The sequence below is a fragment of the Tachypleus tridentatus genome, chromosome 8 (assembly GCF_004210375.1).
Source record: "Tachypleus tridentatus isolate NWPU-2018 chromosome 8, ASM421037v1, whole genome shotgun sequence".
In the NCBI taxonomy this organism is placed as follows: Eukaryota; Metazoa; Arthropoda; class Merostomata; order Xiphosura; family Limulidae; genus Tachypleus; species Tachypleus tridentatus.
In genome coordinates, this window is record NC_134832.1 from 81,054,596 (window position 1) to 81,073,667 (window position 19,072).

A 19,072-nucleotide genomic window follows, 5' to 3' on the forward strand; every position below is an offset into this window, starting at 1 on the left:
TAGTTTATTTCTTCTGTTGGATCCAACTTTTCCAACCTGGTATTTGAGGTCTGAAACCATAGTAATATGGGGAATTTTAAAATACTGTTATTAAAAGACATGATCAACAACAAATAAATCTTGTTTCTAAGCCATTCATTAAGTTTTCCATGTTTAATGACATCATACCTTTGTAAGATGGAGGTATTGTTTTTTGTATCGTCTGCTGTAATAACCATATAATTTGCTTCATAACGGTCTTTAGTTTGTGATTACTAATCTATATTGGAAATTAACTAACACTTTTGTAGATGTTGATACACTCATTACCAGTATATATATATATATAAAGAAAAAGGATATTTATATCTTGTTCATCTGCAAATAGCACAGTAATAGTGTGGTTATTCAGAGCAACCTTTATGACCCAAAAGGTATCCCATAAATGAAATAAAATTTATTTTATGCATTATAGGACATGTGCAAATAAAATGATAAAAATAATATAGTTATATAGCTGAAAATAATGCTTAACTAAATTCATCTTTTATATCATTATAATATTGTTATTTTAACTCAACATGTTCACATAGGTTCCTTGACCTTTGACTTTAATAGTTCAACCTTTTTTCAGCTTTTAAACACATATTTTGAAATATTATGATGAACTGTATGTAGATGTGTTTTCTTTAAACATAGTTAAAAGCTATGAATTTGACATTACCATATATAATATGAAATTTTCATTTTAAAAAATTTTTATTAGTTGCTTCAACTTGTTTTCAGCAATAATTTTGTAAAAGGTGTAAACATTCGAAGAGAATAATTCCCTACATAAATTTCTTTTGTAGCGATCAAACATTTATGATAAGTGTTTATAATCATACTTGCATAAAGCCCCTGGCTAGTACAGCGGTAAGTCTACGGATTTACAACACTACAATCAGGGGTTTGATTCCTTTCGGTCGGCTCAGCAGATAGCTCGATGTGGCTTTGCTATAAGAAAAACACACACACTTGCATAAAGAAAAATTTCACCTCTGGGCATCATGTAAACATCTACTATTTCATTTTTGTTTTTCACATTGATCTGAAAATGGTGTGAACAATTTTATTTTTTGCCTGCATCTCAATACTTATTCAGGTATTGATTTTTGTTCACTGATCTTTCCAGTCCTTTATTTAATTGGAAAATTATTTAATAATTTATATATTCATGTTCAGTTTAGGAAGCTGAGTTAGTAGTAAATATCATAATGTTCTTAAGTGCATTTAAAGTTTGTTTGTTTGTTTGTTTGAAGTAGTTTTAATCAGCAACACATGCAACAGAGATTTTTCAGTTGTATATATTAGTTGTAGAAATTCTCTATTCAATGTGTCATAAGGTTGTGAATTTTTTATTTAATTTTAATTTGATTGACTTAACTTTTTCCTTCATTTTAGATTGTCATTTTGTTATCAGTTTTACCTGTTTTATCTTTGTTTTTTTATTTAAATCTGCTTGTTTGGTGCTATCAGTAAATGTACTTATATTGATACATAAATACACTTAAGTATATCTATTGATTAATAAAATACTTGTTATTGTTGGTTGAGAATTTGAATAATTGAATATGCAATTATTTTTTTCAGCAATTTGGTGCAATTTTAGATGTTGAAATTATATTTAATGAAAGAGGCTCAAAGGTAAGTCACATTATGTAATTAATTACGAAGGCATGCAATTGATGGGGAAATTTTGTATCAAATTACTTTGTTATGAATATGTATATTCTAAAATTTCATATAACTTAACTAATTAATTTACATATTGTTTCTTCACATTTAGTGTCTTACAAAAAATTGATTTTATGCTTTCAATATATGAATTTTTAAAATGTATATACTTAATTTTTATAGTGAAGTATTTTTGTATGGTTGTAGATTAATATATACATATGAATTGTTGTTTATAGCTTGAATATTTTAAATGTGATGTGATATTACTTATTGCAAATTGCTATTTTTATATGTTAAATGTTTTTATTTGATATAGCTTCATTAAATGAATTGTAGCTTCTTGCCTTTGGTTTCAATTTAACTACAGACTGGCTATTTTTTTAAAAAATTGTTTAATGTTTAATATCAGTAAAAAGTAGAAACAAAACCTTTATTTTTTGAGAAATAAACCAGAAAGTTAAAAAATTTGGAACTTTGACCATATCTGTGACATATAGATTTATTTTAATAACAGTTTACTGGAATACTAATTTCTGTTTATTGGGATTTAATAAATATTCTTTTTAGTAACAGAAATATTAGTGAATGTTGTTAATTTGGTATCTCTAAAGGCAAGAATTAAGCAGATTATTTGAATGATTTTCATTGATGCAGAATAAACCCTGTATTTTTCTGTAGATTGACATTTAAGTAAAAGTTGAAATTTGAAGTATTTGTGTATTTGTTTTTTATATTTTTGTGTGTCATGTTACAATGTAAAAAGTTTGTTATTTGGTATGTGTATTTTTTACTTATTTTCTAGAATCGGTATGCTCTACAAAATTTCAACATATACTAATTCTCTTACTTACAAGTTTAATGCTTTGAAAAAAAGTATGTTATTGGATCTTTTTATCCAGTTGTTTTCTAATAAGATATTAGGCAGTTTGACTGAAATTAGTGTGCTTTTGAAATATGATAATCATTGCTTGTACATCTAATATCTGTAAGATGTATTTGAGTGTAATCATTCAAACTACAACTAGCATGAAGAACATTTATTTTTTATTTGTATTTTGATATTGGGACAAGTCAGCATGTACATCTTTTAAAGTTAGTGAGGTAATGTGTATTTATGCACTACTTGATAAAACTTGCCTTGGTGCTAAACTTCCTTGTAATGTAACTTCATTTTTGAATGTAATAACAATATTCGTCACTGATTCTTCTTGTGTAATTGGTAAATGTAACCTTATAAAAGATTCATCTCACAGTTTAAACTTTTTTGAAGCAGGGGTACTGGAATATGAGGGTTGGACAATGGGGTTAATTCCCTCCCAGCATTAAAAATATCAAGAAACAAACTAACTTGAACCCATTCTTTGTCTTTCATAAAGGTTTCATACTTTCTCTTAAATTCACTGAAATGTATTTCTTCCACAACAAGTTTTAGTTAGAGATGACCACTGCACTGTCAAAAGATGACACATCAAACTAACAATTTTTTAAACAATTTTAAACATCTCAATTAGGTTTCAATTAACTCTTCTTTTTTCAAAAGAAAATAATTTTTAAGATCTTAACCACTCCTTGAATGACAACTATTCCCTCCCAAGTACCATTCTAGTAGCATTCCTCTGAAGTCTTTCCAACAATTCAATGTCCTTCCTAAAGTAAGGAACCCAAGACTGAACACATACTCCAAATGTGGCCTAACCAGTGACCTACAGAATGAAATTATAACATCTTTAGACTTATTCAGTGTTTCTGTAGATACAACCTAAAGTCCTGTTTGTCCTATGACTAACACTAGCACATTGCTTGGATGACGTAAGAAACTGATCAACTACTATATCAAGGTCTATTTTTTTCATAACACTTTTAAGGTAATTTCCATCCAAATTGTACTTATATTTCAAATTATAATAACCCACATGCATTATCTTGCATATATTATAATTAAAATTCATCTGTTATTTATTTGCCTAATTAACTCACTAAATGATCCAATTTTTTTGTAAAGCATCAGTATCCTCTTCACACCTAGAAGCACGGAAGACCTTAATATCATGTAAGTAATTTATTGACCATTCCTTCATTAATGTCAATGATATAAACTGAAAAGAGCAAAGATCCTAATACTGAGCCTTGATGTACCATACTTGTGACATTAATACAGTTTGCCTGAACTATATTGATAACAACCCTCTGTATTTTCCATACAGCCACCCTTTATCTGATAAGATAACTTATTTATTACATTTGCAGAGGTAATTAATTTTTGTAAGGCTTTTATATGGCACCTTGTCAAATGCTTTCTGACAATCAAGATACAAAAGATTTCCACACTTACATTCATCTAAATATGTAACAACCTTTTCAAAAAATGTTAAAGAATTTGTAAGGTAAGACTTTTCCCTTAATGTTTGTTATCTAATGAAATTCTAAACTTTGTTAAATGAATGACTTTACAAAATATATTTTATAGGTTTTTCAAAACCTTTTGCACAACTTATGTAAGACTAAGAGGCCTATAATTACTGTGACATTTTTTATCACCTCCTTTAGAAGGAGGAGTAAGAATAACCAACTTCTGATCCTCTGGCACCTATTCACTATTCAAGGAGTTGCAGAAAATAGTAGCAAGTGTCTTGCGTATCCAATCTTTAAAGTCCTTCAAAATTCTTTGAAAATATTAACTAGCTCAGGAGCTTACACATGATAGATTATTGAAGACAGACCGAGAGATGGGGCTTGTTTGTTTCTGTGTTATGGATATAATTACAAGTGCTTAATTAACCAATTTTAATTATGTAAGGTTTTATGTATGGGATGGATTCTTTACAGTAAATTTCAACAATAAACAAATAGCACACAACCCATTTGTTTTAAATGTTTGCTACACTGTTTATTATCACAGGTGTATCCAGAGCTTTAAGTAATTATATTTTTCATCAAAAGTCCATGTAGGCTTATGCAGTTACTGTACAACACAACTGGACTAGATGAATTATTTTTTGTGCTCTATTATTACTGTATGGTCTGTGATAATTTGATTTTTAAATCAACACTAACTGTCAGTTACCACAGTTGTATTTAGAATTTCAGACAATTTTTTTTTTCATCAAAGCTCATACAGGCTGGCTCCATTACTGTAGAACATAAATGGCAAAATGAATTATTCTTCTCTACTTTGTTACCAAAATACAATTTGTGATAATTTCTCTTTAAAAATTGTTACTGTGTACACTTTATTGGTAAACTTGCAATCAGGCAATCTAGATATATATTTTTAGCTACATTTTATTTGTGTATTTATACCATGACAATGGTTACACATTCAACTAGATATTAAGATGGAATAATATTCAATCAAAAAATGAGAAAAACTCAAAAGGTTCTATTAATATGGCTCAATGACATAACAACACCAAATCATAACTATTTAACTGTACAATTTATAGTTCATACAGTTACATAAAAAAACCTGTGATAAACTGTAACTTTAAAAAATAACTAAATTTAACACTTTTGCTATGTAAGCTATAAGTCATAACACTTGCATTAAATTCAAATGGAGATAGTCAAGTAATGTATATCTAACTTTTTTATCCTTCTTTTCTCTCAAGGGAGCAGACTTAAACTTGGAGCTAATCTTCTATATGAATTAGCATTATTTTGAGTTGTTTTACATAAATATTTATTGATTTCTACTTTATTCATAGGCAAAACCTTTTAGAGTGATCTTTATTGTAAATGACAAATTGTTTAAATTGTGGTGTAATGTTGTATGTCACAAACATATTCTGTTCAGGTTTCTATACAATATTTTGTTATAACTATATTTTTGTCTTTAATGTACTTAGAACTATGAATCAGACTCAAGATTTTTTTGTTTTTATAAGGTGTATGGGTTTGTACTATGAAGCAGTGTGGTAATCAGTATTTAGACATATGAAGTAATTACTTACCAAAGTACTGAATGAACAAACTTAACATTTGATATTAGATAGAAATATAAAAAGGATTATCAGTAAAAGGAGTGGAAGAAAATAAAGCTGTTTCTTTAAAATAATTTTACACATTTTTCTGAGCTAGTGCTATGAAAAATCATTTAAATGTTCTTAAGTTAGTGGATTAGCGGTATATTGCTACCATTACACTTTATAAAATATTTCTTCTGTATCATGTATCATGCAGTTGTAGCAAACTGTGTACTTAAATAATAGTCATTTTGTCTAGCAAAGAAAAGTGGCCATATCAACTGCTATACAAACAGTACAAAACTAAAAACCAGTATTTTCACTCATCATGTTAGTTTTATCGACTTGTCACAGTGGTGCCTAAATACACCTTTATTTAACTTCATAGACTTTAGAAAGATGTACATCAGTTAGAAAAAAGAAAAAATTCCATATTTTTGTGTCTTATGCAAGAACTGGATGTGATCAATACATTGTTTAATGTATTTTTAAATAGTGGTTAAAGTATTAATTTTTATGTTGTTTGTATGCTTTATTTTGTTTTTGGTAACGTATGATGTTTCTTAGTGTTTATTTATAGGTGAAAAAAAAGTTATGTTTTTTAGCGTATGCATTATTAATCCAGTTTGTGTTAATACTGTTGGAAAATTGTGTTAGAATTATTTTTGGGAAACAAAAACCTAATATTTTCCTTTAAGTAAATGAAATGTGCATTTTGTTTCCATAAAATGCTCATTTTAATGATTATTATAGTTAATAACTTTCATAAGAGTTGTCAAAGATATCTCACTTTTGTATTCATGAATAAGCAGGAAAAGTTCATATACTAAAATATTATTTAACAATATTATTCCAGCTTGTAATAACTCCTGAAAGATTCAAGATAGTGACAACTTAACTGACTTTTGTAAATAAATTTGATTTGTAGTTCTATAGTTTTGAAGCACAACTCGAAATAACACTAAAAGGATGAGGCAACAAACTGGAAACACGTCTGGGACAGAAAACTTAGCTGCCCTTAAGTTTATGTGCACAAAATTGTAAACGTCTGTCATTATTATCTCCATATTTTGCTAACCAGAATTTTCTAATATTCCCAAATTTACATACTGTTTTTCATTCTCCATTCTTCTATACCATATTTGAATGCCTTAGGCAAATTCTAATTTTCAAGTTTCTCTACCAACTTCAACATGCCCTCTATCTGAGTACTGTGTATAAGCACATTATCCTGATAATGTAATCACTCTTTCTTGACAAAGCATTTGGCACAGGTTTCTATCAATAGGAATTTTGTGGTTATTTATTATTTATTTTGAGAATTTGAATGTGGATGGTGTTCCTATGGTTATTGCTTCATTTATACATTACTTAACATCCTCTTCCTGATATTGCTCTTTATGCTGGGAGATTTGCTGCTCAGTTACATGCCTCATCCCCCACTTTTATTGGACCAGCATACTTTGGTTTATCACCACCAGTAGGAGGCTTATTTACATTCTGAATAGATGGACCCTCATTTTGACTTGTAGAGGTCTAGATTCGAATTTGAGATTTACTTCGAACAGAATAGATTTCTTGGAATTGTCTTGCGCTCAATCCAACTTTTGTTTGAAGTCTATCAACATTCTTCTCAGCAATTTGAGGATTAAGGGTGAGTTGAGGATTTTGCTGATATCTACCTCAATCAAATTATCTTTTTCTATTCTTTCTTTAGTTTTCTGGCTAGTTTGTTGTTGGGATTTATTGGGTGGAGATGCTTTGTGAGAAAGGGTATTTATTGTTTTATTCCCTCAGGGAGTTAGAGAAGACTAATTTTCTCTTTTCCATGTTATTTGCTGGAATTCTAGAGATGTTAGAATCCCACCCTATTTTCATTCTTCTTTATCATCATTGACTTCTTATCTTTCTGGTTTGAATTTGGAATGGACAGGTTTAAATCTTTACACTTTTCCCCTGATTCAGCTATTTTTGCAGGTTCTGACTATGGTTTGTTCTACTTCCCGTTGAGTTCTCTTAGTAGCACCTAATTGACCACCTCAAGCATGATTTCTGCTTCTCCAGTATCTGTAGGAATGTCTACCTCTACCTCTTTTATATTAACAGTTTCTGTTAAGACAACCTTGGTCAAACATACTCCACCCATATGTTTGGAAACTGTCTTCATGTAAGGAAGTAATGTTGTCCTGTACCCAACAAAAGGGTTTAACTTCAAAAGTTTCTCTGTACTTAGCTAAATCTCTCCATATGCCAACCATGATTGCTTATCAATAAAAAATGTAATGTTTATTGTCAGTGGAGTATTAAAAACGAATTTAAACCCTCTTCATCCAGAAAATACCATATCCCATTTTATAATTTAGGTATTTAAGAAGGGTCTTGATTTGTCTATGGTGGCTTTATATAAAACATCTTTATCCACTATTTTGTCTTCCTTTACCCTGATAGGTTTTTACTTCCTAAAACTTGCAGCCAAAAAAAGGGAAAGATTTTTCTCGCCAATCCACTTGCTAACCATTTTTTACCTTTATAATCATTTCTATCCATTTTGTTTTGTTTTGTCAGGGTCCTCAAGTGTTATGTGGCTTATACAAACTCATTTTGAGGTAGTAGTAACTAATTGTTTGATCATTGGGACATTTCTATTTTCTGTGACCTGTCTTTCATTATTCTTACAAGATGGCTTCACAAATTGGTCCACATATATTTTAAAATATTATTTTTATAGAAAAGGAATCTTTTGTATGTCACATCTTGCCAGATTCATCATATCTCAGCTGTCCAGTTGAATTGCCCTCTGGAAGGCATTTTGTAGCTTGGAATGTAGAGTACTCCTAATACTTTCTTTTCTCATTACTTTAAAGATCTGGCAGTCTTCTCTTCTGATGGTTTTCATTTATTCTCTGTAGATATTTTGACCGTATTTGTTAGATTTTAACTAGAGTGAGTATTTTTCTCAATCATTTACTCTCTTTATTTCCAAGGTCCCTTTATATTTCACTGGATTCCACTCTGTGGTGATTCCTAGGCAGGTATGCTTTTTCTTTTCAGTTCTGCACTAGCAACCACTTTCACTTTAATTACTTCAGGTTATAATAAGCTTTGTCAAAATGAGTGTTCCATGAGGTCATTTAAGTCTCTACCACATGGTATTAACTTATTTTGGACTGCCACTCATAGACAGTCCTGTGTAAAGCTAAAGATACTACCCATTCTTGCCAATCTTCAGGTTAAATAAATTGGGATTGGTTTGTTTTTAAAAATATAGGGAATTTGGTTTTACCTATTTCATTTTAACCCCCTTCCCCCTAACTCTACTAACACAGCTTGGGAGTCTTTACCACACCTAGTTTCCAGTTGCTGGGGTGGTGGACAGAGGTTTCTTCCTCCAGGGTATCTGAGTGTGTTCCTCCACTTTTGGAGAAGAGAGCAAAGTTGGGGGCTTTTCTACTAGGTAGGAGTGACATCAATCTCCACAGGAGCATACTCATAATTCTGGTTCAGATTTGACGTGAAGCTATCTGGTTTGGGAGTGCATAGCCTTTCTCTTTGATCAGGGTCAGTTTTGAATATTGTTTATGTAAAGTGGTTATGATTCATAATTCTAAAGGCAAAGTGGTCCTATTCTAGGTCCTTAGTTTGAGCACATGTTCCATGTCCTCTCCATAATTTCAGGGGCAAGTGGAATAGTCCTTGACCTCTTGGTTGGGGAGTGAGGATGAATGGTCATAATTCCAGACCAGATGAGTTCTGTTCCATTGGTTGAGTGCAGCATATACCAGTCCCTTCATTCTGAACTTGGGGTGTTGTGTTTTGGACTTCTTCTAGTAGAGGAGAAAGTTTGTCCTCTAAGGTGTTGTTTACTTTCTCATCATTATTCTGGTGGTGTGAAATGCATCACTTTATGGCCACATGTTGGATTTATAAAGCATTGCATTCCAATAGCCCTGTCCATCAATGTTGGGTATAGTTACAACAATCCTTTAATTCCAACTCCAAGTTGTGGAACCTCAGCTATCTGGGTGGGGCTGGCCTATTCTACTTGACTTTTGATATAAGAGCTAAGTTCTAGATTCAGAGTGGCTTTTGGGTCGTTTCTGTGTGCCGGAAAGATGACCAAACTTGATCATTTAGAGAAAGTAAAAGTCATAACAAGTGACTGTATTTTTTGAATGAAGTGCTTATATGACACCTAGATAGAGGATACATTGAAGTTGGTTGATGAATTCAAGAAAGGTATAAAACTCTGGAGCAAGCACTTTCAATGCTTAAATGGGCAGAGAAAGGAAACCATAAAAGTTGGGAAATAGGTATAGTGTCAAAATTGAAACAAAAAAAGGGCAAGGTGACACCAAATCAGCACAAATAGATATGTTAAACTTAAGAGTAAAAGTTTACAGATATAAGAAGTCACTAAATTTCTTTTTCAAAAAATTCCGATCAACTTACAGCATTATTACTGGATCAATAGCTGGTTTTACTTCTATGTTACTCAATAGGTTATTTGTATTGTTTCTGTTGCAGAGGATCAAATCCTGAATTTTAGTGTTATAAATTATAAGCTATCAAGCTTGCTGTTGAGTTAGATTCAAAATAAACAGGACTTTCGTGTCAATAAAATCAACCACATATTTATGTATCGACTATGATAGTTTCTAATTAATGAAAATGATTGAAACAAAAAGTGAGACATCTTTTATGAAGTGCAAGGGAAAAACAAAAATTTTAAAAATATATTCAAATGTTGAAATTATATTTTTTGTCACATGATACATTTAACAATTATTTTCCTTCTGACTGTACATTCTTGAAACATTTGTTATATTAAATTACCAGAAATTTATAAAACCTTCCCTTGTATAGTTTTAAAGTAACTTTTATTAATGTTGGAATGGTATATATTGTTTCAAGGGCACATATGATATTAATATTTGCTATGCTGAGGTTGTTTAATTTCTTCTTGAATTCCTTTGATTTCCATATTTTCTTATCTTTTATTTTTGTGATTACTATTTTAGTTTTACTTTTGCATAAAAGCATGTACAGCATGCAGCCAAAATTAAGTAATTACCAAATTTAAATTATCATATAAATGTGCACAATGAGACAAGGAATTTTGTGTTATATTGTAGTAGTTTTTATATGTATTGTAGATCTAAATATTAGAGATTGAAAATTCATAATTTTTATTTTACTTGAGAAACAATTGTTTTTATTCATTCACAATCCTTAAGAACATTTTTGCATATTTACTGTTGTTTGGAAAGTTAATTGTGAATGCTGATGTTTAGTGAAAGCATCCATGTATTATAAAATATAAAAAGTCCCCAAATCGGTAGATGTTTAGGCAAAATTTATTTTTTCATTGTTTACACATTTTAGTCTGTATATAAATTCAATTTAGAAAAAAAAAAGTATGAAGAATAACATTTAGTATTTTTCTTTTAAAATACCTGTAAAATTGTACTTCCCACTCAAAATAATTCTCAATCATATTTATTTGCAGCACAAGAACTAAATGATGTTCTTTGTTCTGTTAAAAATTAATCTAAACTTTGCTTCTAGATGAACAACTGAAACTTGTTGACAGCAGTAATATGGATGCTTTGATAACAACCAGATTAATGAAAGTTAATCATTGCATCATATATTTTTCCTTCCTGAAGTCTTTTCACCCCATGTTCCCTTCTTTCCATTTTTCACACAGCATATTATCTGGAGTAAAAGCAGCTGTGTCAACCAAGATTGATACATGCCTGAGAGGGAAGCTTTTAGCTGACCTATATGGCTCCAGTCTCTGAGGGTTTTAATATCTCCTTTCTTTGTATTTACAGGGCAAATTGTGTACAAGTGCACGGATATTACTTAATGCATGTTTTTTTTCTTGTTTGTCTTATGCATGCAGGGATTCGGTTTTGTAACATTCGCAAGTAGCGCGGATGCTGATCGTGCACGAGAGCAATTGAACGGCACCGTGGTTGAGGGACGCAAGATAGAGGTGCATGACCTTTTACATTTGTGATAGCACTCACTGTCCTAACAGTAGATTTAGACAGTCAGCAAAGAAATGTCCATCCAGAAACCAGCCATGTGAAGAATGTTTAATCACAAACAAGTCTCTATGTACTTAGAGTAATGAATTGATATTCTATCACTTTGACTTGAATGGATCACTTTGGGTTCATTGCTCTGAAAAATAAACAGTGACACATAGTGTGTGTATGTGTTTGTGTATGTATATATATATATACACACACATTTATATATGTACTTTTTGTAGATAATTTAATTGACAGACTAGAAAACTGTGTGTTGGCTTATTACATTAATTTATTTATATATAATTGGGATATCATTTTGTTTACCTCTTTTGTTCCTAGCTAAAGAGTGTGGTTTCTGACCTGTGTAATTACAGACGTTTTGTTGCTATAGTTCTTGTTCTTTGCACTGCTTTAAACTGTTAAGCACATTTGAATCTTACATGAGACTCCATTGGATTGACATTTCTTTTGCTGATGTAAATGTTAATGTCTCATATGAGATAAGTAAGTATATTTCTCCATTTTTTGTTAAATTTTGATCTTCAGGTAAAAGCCTCTCAAGTTTTTTTTTTTCTTATCTTTTATCAAGGGTAGCGTGACTCAAACCTAAACAAATGTTTTAGAGGAAGTGTAGGGGCAGGTAAGATGGAGAAAGCAGTGGTTGTTTATTTTCCATAACACCTTGCTATTTTAATAAGCTCGCATGCATAAACAGCCACATATTATCTTCTTATATTTTAATAATTTACATTTGACATGGAGTATACTTGTGGTAAACATCTTCAGCCATCAAAACAAATGTGAATAAATAAAACTCGGAAAATCTTGAATAACTGTTTTATGCCATGACACTGAATTTTCAATACAACATACTTTAAAATCATATGAACAAAATTACCCGATTCATACTTTTCTTAAGTAACCATGTTCCTAACACAGATATTTTTTATTCATTTGAAATATTATAATGATTGAACATTACATAGCTATACAGAAAACTGTGTTTTCAATCAATGAAAAATAGTGAGCTAGTGGTTTAAAAGACTAATACTTACACAAACTTCAGAGTGTGTTGCACACTTTTTTTTATTTTAAATATCCATACAGCAAGTTTTCTTTTTACTTATTTTTGAAAATATTTGAAAGTTGAAATAATCTCAAATCTCAGTCTTCAGTAGAACCAACTGCTGACTTTGTGGCAGTGATATTAATAAACTATACGTTATGCTTCTTAATAATACATTAGTGTTTCCTGATCTTCTAGAAGTACACACTTTGTAAAAAGACAGTTTTATTTTGAGTAGTGACATTAAGAAAATGTTGGAGTTAAATTATGCAATAGTCCAGCATAGTGTACAGTATAAAAGTTTTAATAAATTACTTTTTTGCATTGTACAAAAATTTCGTTTATTTATGATAAAGAAATTTGAGAGTAGTGTGAAAAAAATCCAACAAATATAAAGACCTTAAAAGTATCTATAAATTGTTTATTTTTCATGCAAGTAAGAAAATTATTTCATGTGTGATGAAATAATTCTTAAAAAATCTATTTTGTGGAAATTAAGTGAAACTATTTGTCATTTATTTTTTTAGGCACTGGAATTGGCAGAGTGTATCTTGTAGAGAAAACACAAGCATAGAGGGCAATGTTTTGAAAGTTTTTCCTTCTTTCATTATCAGAAACATTTTCCTCTACAGTTGTATTTTTTCTACAACAGACAGTTTTTGCCAATTCCATTGATTTATTTTAACTGAAGTTGTTGTGTTAGAGTGTAGGTGAGCTTAGGCCTATCAATGAACCTTAGTTAAGATATAGAATTGGCAGTTGAAGAAGTAAAACATGTTATCATTAAATGGGCTAAACTTTACATTCTTCTGTTTACTGTATAATCCAAAGCAGTTTGCCCATTAATAGAAACAGTAAGTTTGTTGGTTTTAAAAGTGCATTTATTTTGGGAAAATAAAAGATAATTCAAACTCAACTTCAAAAAATTAGATAGAAACAATGAATGGAAACTAAGTTAAAGAAGAAAGAGAAAATTAAAGAGAGATAACAGAGAAGAGAGAAATGTATGAGAGAATTACAGAGACAAGATATAAGATTTACAGTACATTTGTGAACATAGATCAGTTTGATATACAAGAAAGAAAATGTGTATACTAAATTTGCAAAAACTGTAGCAAATGAATAGATTGAAGTTGAATACAGCTATAAGAAATGGGTAGAAAAGTTATAAAATTATTGGAAAAGGACAGTAGAGCATCAATAAAATTGAAAAACCTTAACATCAGATAAAATATCTAGAAACTGAACTGATAAATGGAGCATCAGAACAGCTACACACCTCACTATATTTACTAAAGAATTCCAACATTAAATACAATTAATTATGCAGTAAGGAATAAGATAATCCATTTTATTCCTGCTTGTTACCACCTATGACTGTATGGCAATGCTGGACTACTCAAGCTCCACCTTTTCATCACAATATGAAATTTGATAGGTTTACTCAACAGCATTGCCCAATTGAGGAAGCAAAAGACTATGATATAATGGTATCATTTGAGGCATATCTTTACAGTTCAGAATAAGTTTGAAAAATAATTGGTGAGGTAGTGAACAATATTCTTATTTTTCTGTATGTAAAAGGACCCAACTTTAAGCAACCTTTCATCAGTGACCTATGGCAACTACCAGATATTACTAGTTACTTTATAAAGCAGATTTTGAGTTTAAAATCAAAATGAAGTTTCTGAAGAAATATTAAGAAGCAGAGTAAGGAGGAAGGAAAACAATTCATCTAAAGTTTCATAAAATGTTGAGACATCTTTGAATGAAATGATGGATTTGTTGACTTGCATCCAATTCATAAATTCTGTAGTAGATGAGAATATACATATTAGACTAAATAAAAATTCACGTACGTCTTTAGGGTAAGCTGTTCAGTTAGCATTGTAACTTCAATTAATTAAAGTTGCAAAACAAACAACTAATTATATCATCTAGGAATTATGAGATAAAATAATTTAAAAACATGGACTTTCTCTCATGGAGATACAGAGGAACTCAATAATTTGATTGGATAAATGTTACTCAGAATAGAAAAGTAAAAGAGAGAACAGAAGTTGTTTTAATTGCAGTTTAAAAAGTATTTTGCAATGATATGCAGATAAGTCTTTAGAATATAGGAACTGCTGTTAAAAGATGACAGGAAAAGAAACTGCTGTAACTGCATGGAAGATAATGTAATCCATTATGATCATTTTTGAAGGAAGTTTAACAGAAGAATAATCAGTTGGTTAGTTTCATAGAGAACTTTGCCATAAGTAAATCAATTTACTGGAAAACCTGAGATTCCTGTCAAGCCTACTTTATAGTTTTAGTAGTGATAGCTCTGCTAGTGGATTCCCTTGACCATCTTCCTGAATATAACTCCTAGAGTGATAAAATGATGAAAGATAAAAAGTCATCCCATGCTCATACCATAAACTATCTAAAGAATTTAGTGACTGGAAAGCTTAGGGATTGTAAATGTAACAAAAAGTGTTATGTTAATCAGAACTTTGATTATACCCTGTTTCACACACACAATACATAACAGTAATGATGTCTAGTCAGGGAAACTACTTTTGTTGCTAAGATAGAAGATAAAACCCATTTGTAACTTGATTATTTTAAACTGTATTTGTTTGTTTTAGCACAAAGCTACCCAATAGGTTTTCTGCACAGTGACTGCTGTTGGGACATATCCTGAATTTTAACATCACAAGTTCTTTCACACAGAGCATTTGAACATTTTTTTTTCATTATTTTACAATAAAAACCTTTTTATCATATATTTCATACAATTCTGTTATTATTCATGAATTTATTACAAACCACAGTATATCTCTTTACATTTGCTTTGAAACAAGTGAACAAATCATGTGTAAGGATTTCTTTAACTGACATATATTTATCCCTTCAGATTTACATGTACAATCTCAAAATTAACCAAGTTATCAGATTTACATGCAAGATATTAGAATTTAACAGCCTTTCAGACTTGCTTGCAAAGTCCCAAAATTAAACAGTTATTATATATAGATTATGGGAAACAATACTTTTTTTACAATTAGTTGGCTGTAGTGTTATATTTAATTGTAATTGTTATATCTTATAAATATGCTTAATGTACATTGCCCTTTCTTTTGTTACATAACTGATGATAGAAAAATATTTTCTAGTATATTTTTAAGTGACTAAGAGTTTTTGAAGTGATTCTAAAGAATATTAAAATATATAAAATTAACATTAAATTTATACCGTGTTGTGATATTTCTGTTTTTGTTTTCTTAACATTGTTTTGTATAAAGCAAGTTTTGAAGATAAAAATAACTTTAAAATTCAGCAATGTCTAAAATTTTATATTTTTAAACCTAAGAAGTACGTTATGAAGAACAGTATAAGATTTTGAGGTAATGATTGTTAAAAAAATTAGTTGAAATACTTTGACAAAGCTTCTTTTTAAAAGAAAATATATTCAGCACAACCAGTCAGGAAGCTAATATGAATATTATATTTGAAAATTTTGAAAATTATCATGAGTTTCTAATTAGTTTTCTTAATTTTTTCACAATGTTTCAGTTATTCAATATTTTCGAAAATATTTAGTAAACTAACATTGAAATGTAAATGCAGTTCCTTTGAAAGACTTCCATTATATAAATTATTTACCTTTTAATTGAAAATCATATTGAAAATTGTACTTTTCATATAAAACTGAGCTTTTCAATTGAATCGATAACTGAATTGCTACAACATATTCAGATATAAAACTTAAATCTATTAAAATAAAACTAAAATTTTAATAAATTGTAATGGTCTTTAATAAGGCTCAATTTGCCAAATACATTTGCCACTTAAACATGATTTCAACAACATAAATAATTAGGAAGTATGAAATATGACTTTAAGAATAAAATATTTGTATTTCAGGTTAATCATGCTACAGCCAGAGTACAAACTAAAAAAGCGCAGGCTATTCCTAGTGGTGAGTAGTTTACCAGTGTTTCTGTTTACTTTATTTAATATTTTTTAGCTCTATCATAACCAGTTTCCTAGCAGATAATTTGAAGGAACTTGCATTACCTTATAAGATCAATGTGGACATTTTTATTTAATTACACAAATTTTTGTGTATAATCTGGTATGACATGTTTCATTTACAACAGAAAAATTTACATTTACTTTGAAAACTATACAGGTGTATGTTTACGTTAGTATATACATCTTATTCTGATATACTGTAAACACATTCATTAATATATTAATTTTTGTGGAGCTATGGTATTATATGTTTTGTACACTTGTATTGAACTGAAGATAATTTTTATTAGACATTTCAGTGTGAGATGAATTACACTGATTTCCATGTAGTTAACTGAGTGAATGATGTCTTATTTACTGTAGTGAAGTGAATGACTGGAAATGTGTGACTGCACTAGAATTTACATTGTGGTGACTGAACAAGGACAGGTGGTTTATCGTGTTTGATGTTTCACTTTAATGAAATGAATGAGGACAAAGATTTTTAGTGGTATTTAACAACTTTTTATTATGTAAACTGAAATTATTAAAGACAGATGATTTAGTTGCACACAGCCTTTCATTGTTATGGAATTAGGACAGATGTTTGGTTGCATTAAACATTTCACTGTTGTCAAATTAGTTAGAGCAAATAATGTGGTTGCACTGGACCTTTCACTGTGTAGAATTAGTGAGAACTGAGATGGATGGCTGTACTAGACCTGTCATTGTGGTAAGATTGAGATAAATGTGTAAAAAGACATGTGACAAGTTTGGTGACATGAGTAAAGACAAATGTTAGATCCTGTTGATCCTTTAAGACAATTTCTTTCTTTCACTTTTTATGAAATGAGTAAGAACCCAGATTTATGATTACACCAGCATTTTAGACATATTAGTATTATGGTTTTAGTGCAAAAAGTTTGTAATTACAGAATTAGTGTTTCTTAAATTTACCACATTTTCCTCTATTATTTAGCAATAGCTGCCTTGCGTGGTGTAGCAATACAGAGGGGTCGGGCTCGAGGAGCCATTGCCACTGCATTTGCCAGACTTCCTTCACCACTAACTGCAGCTGCTGCAGCTTCAGCCTTGCATGGTTATACTCCGTAAGTTTTTATGAAAACCGTATAATATCTTTTTCTTTTGTTTTTTCATTATCAGACCTTATGCATTCATTATGGAATTATAATATTATTATATATATTAATAATAATGAAAAGGACTTGAATACTACTTTTCATGAACATTTATTGTGTATTTATTTTTGAAAATGAATATTTTTTCATTATATCATTTTTCTTTTCTTTGTTCTTTGTTTCTTAACAGTGAACATCTAGTTTATAATACAATTTTATAATTTAAAACTAGTGGTGCTCTTTCAATGAATCTTCAGTTCTCCATATAAACCTGCTTACTATTAATAAACAGAATAAGTAATTACTGGGAATGAAATGCATCATCTCTTTTTGGGAAGCATTTTCCATTAGCAGAATAAATCAACATTTAATGGGACTGACTGACATCAATTTTCTCTTGAAGATAACCCATTTAACAAGTTCTTGCCAAGGCTGAGTTGCTCCTTCATTATTTAAATGAGTGTATTCCACACTAAAGTAACAGATGCCTAATTTAGCTGAGCTACAAGTTTTTAAAGTATTAGATACTTCCTCAAACTGAATTATAGTTATGTTTTTTATTGGTTAACCCATTTACCATTGAAGTGAATACATGCTTACTGAGGTTAAGTTACATATTTATTATTATTTTTTTAAAAATACATTTACTCAAAAAGTAAGTTGGTAATTACTAAGGCTGAGGAAATGTGCTTATTTTAATTTAACTTATTTTGAAGATTCCTCATTTGAAGGCTGTCATGTAACATATTCTTTCAATGTTCCTTGAGTTTTTGGGTAATATTGAGACATCGTGTTTGATTCCTTTTATCTCTTTGTGTTAGTAGGGTCACAGTGTCTCACTTACTGCTGTTATGTTTTACCTTTATAATTTTAATCCTTTTCCAGTTGATTTTTAGCTCATAGCATCAATTTTTTAAGTTAATTGTTAACAACTTTGTATTATTATGTGCTATGTTTTTCTGTCTCAAAGTTTCTTTCAGATTTTTGCCTGTATTGAAGCTCTATTGCTGTTTGGAATTTCCTGCTTGTAATTCATTCTTTGTCTGTTAATATCTGGCTGTGTGATATATTTTCTGATTATCAAACGTTGTTTCATCAGTGGGTGTTCTTTGTGGATTTGTATTTGTCATTATTGAGACAACTTATGATTTTTGTGTGGTAGTT

General features: G+C 29.9%; 1 protein-coding gene across 8 annotated transcripts in view; it reads left to right on the forward strand.

Moving 5' to 3' along the window:
• Positions 1 to 19,072, forward strand: part of LOC143222785 (RNA binding protein fox-1 homolog 1-like) — a 104,151-nt gene that overhangs the window by 64,112 nt on the left and 20,967 nt on the right. For 6 of the 8 annotated variants that reach the window (XM_076449753.1, XM_076449751.1, XM_076449752.1 and 3 more), the window contains 4 exons: positions 1,612 to 1,665; positions 11,566 to 11,658; positions 16,680 to 16,734; positions 17,749 to 17,878. In XM_076449753.1, the coding sequence (XP_076305868.1) occupies positions 1,612 to 1,665; positions 11,566 to 11,658; positions 16,680 to 16,734; positions 17,749 to 17,878 (332 nt within the window). The remainder of the gene's footprint in view (positions 1 to 1,611; positions 1,666 to 11,565; positions 11,659 to 16,679; positions 16,735 to 17,748; positions 17,879 to 19,072) is intronic. The other 2 variants (XM_076449756.1, XM_076449759.1) reach the window with 1 other exon arrangement.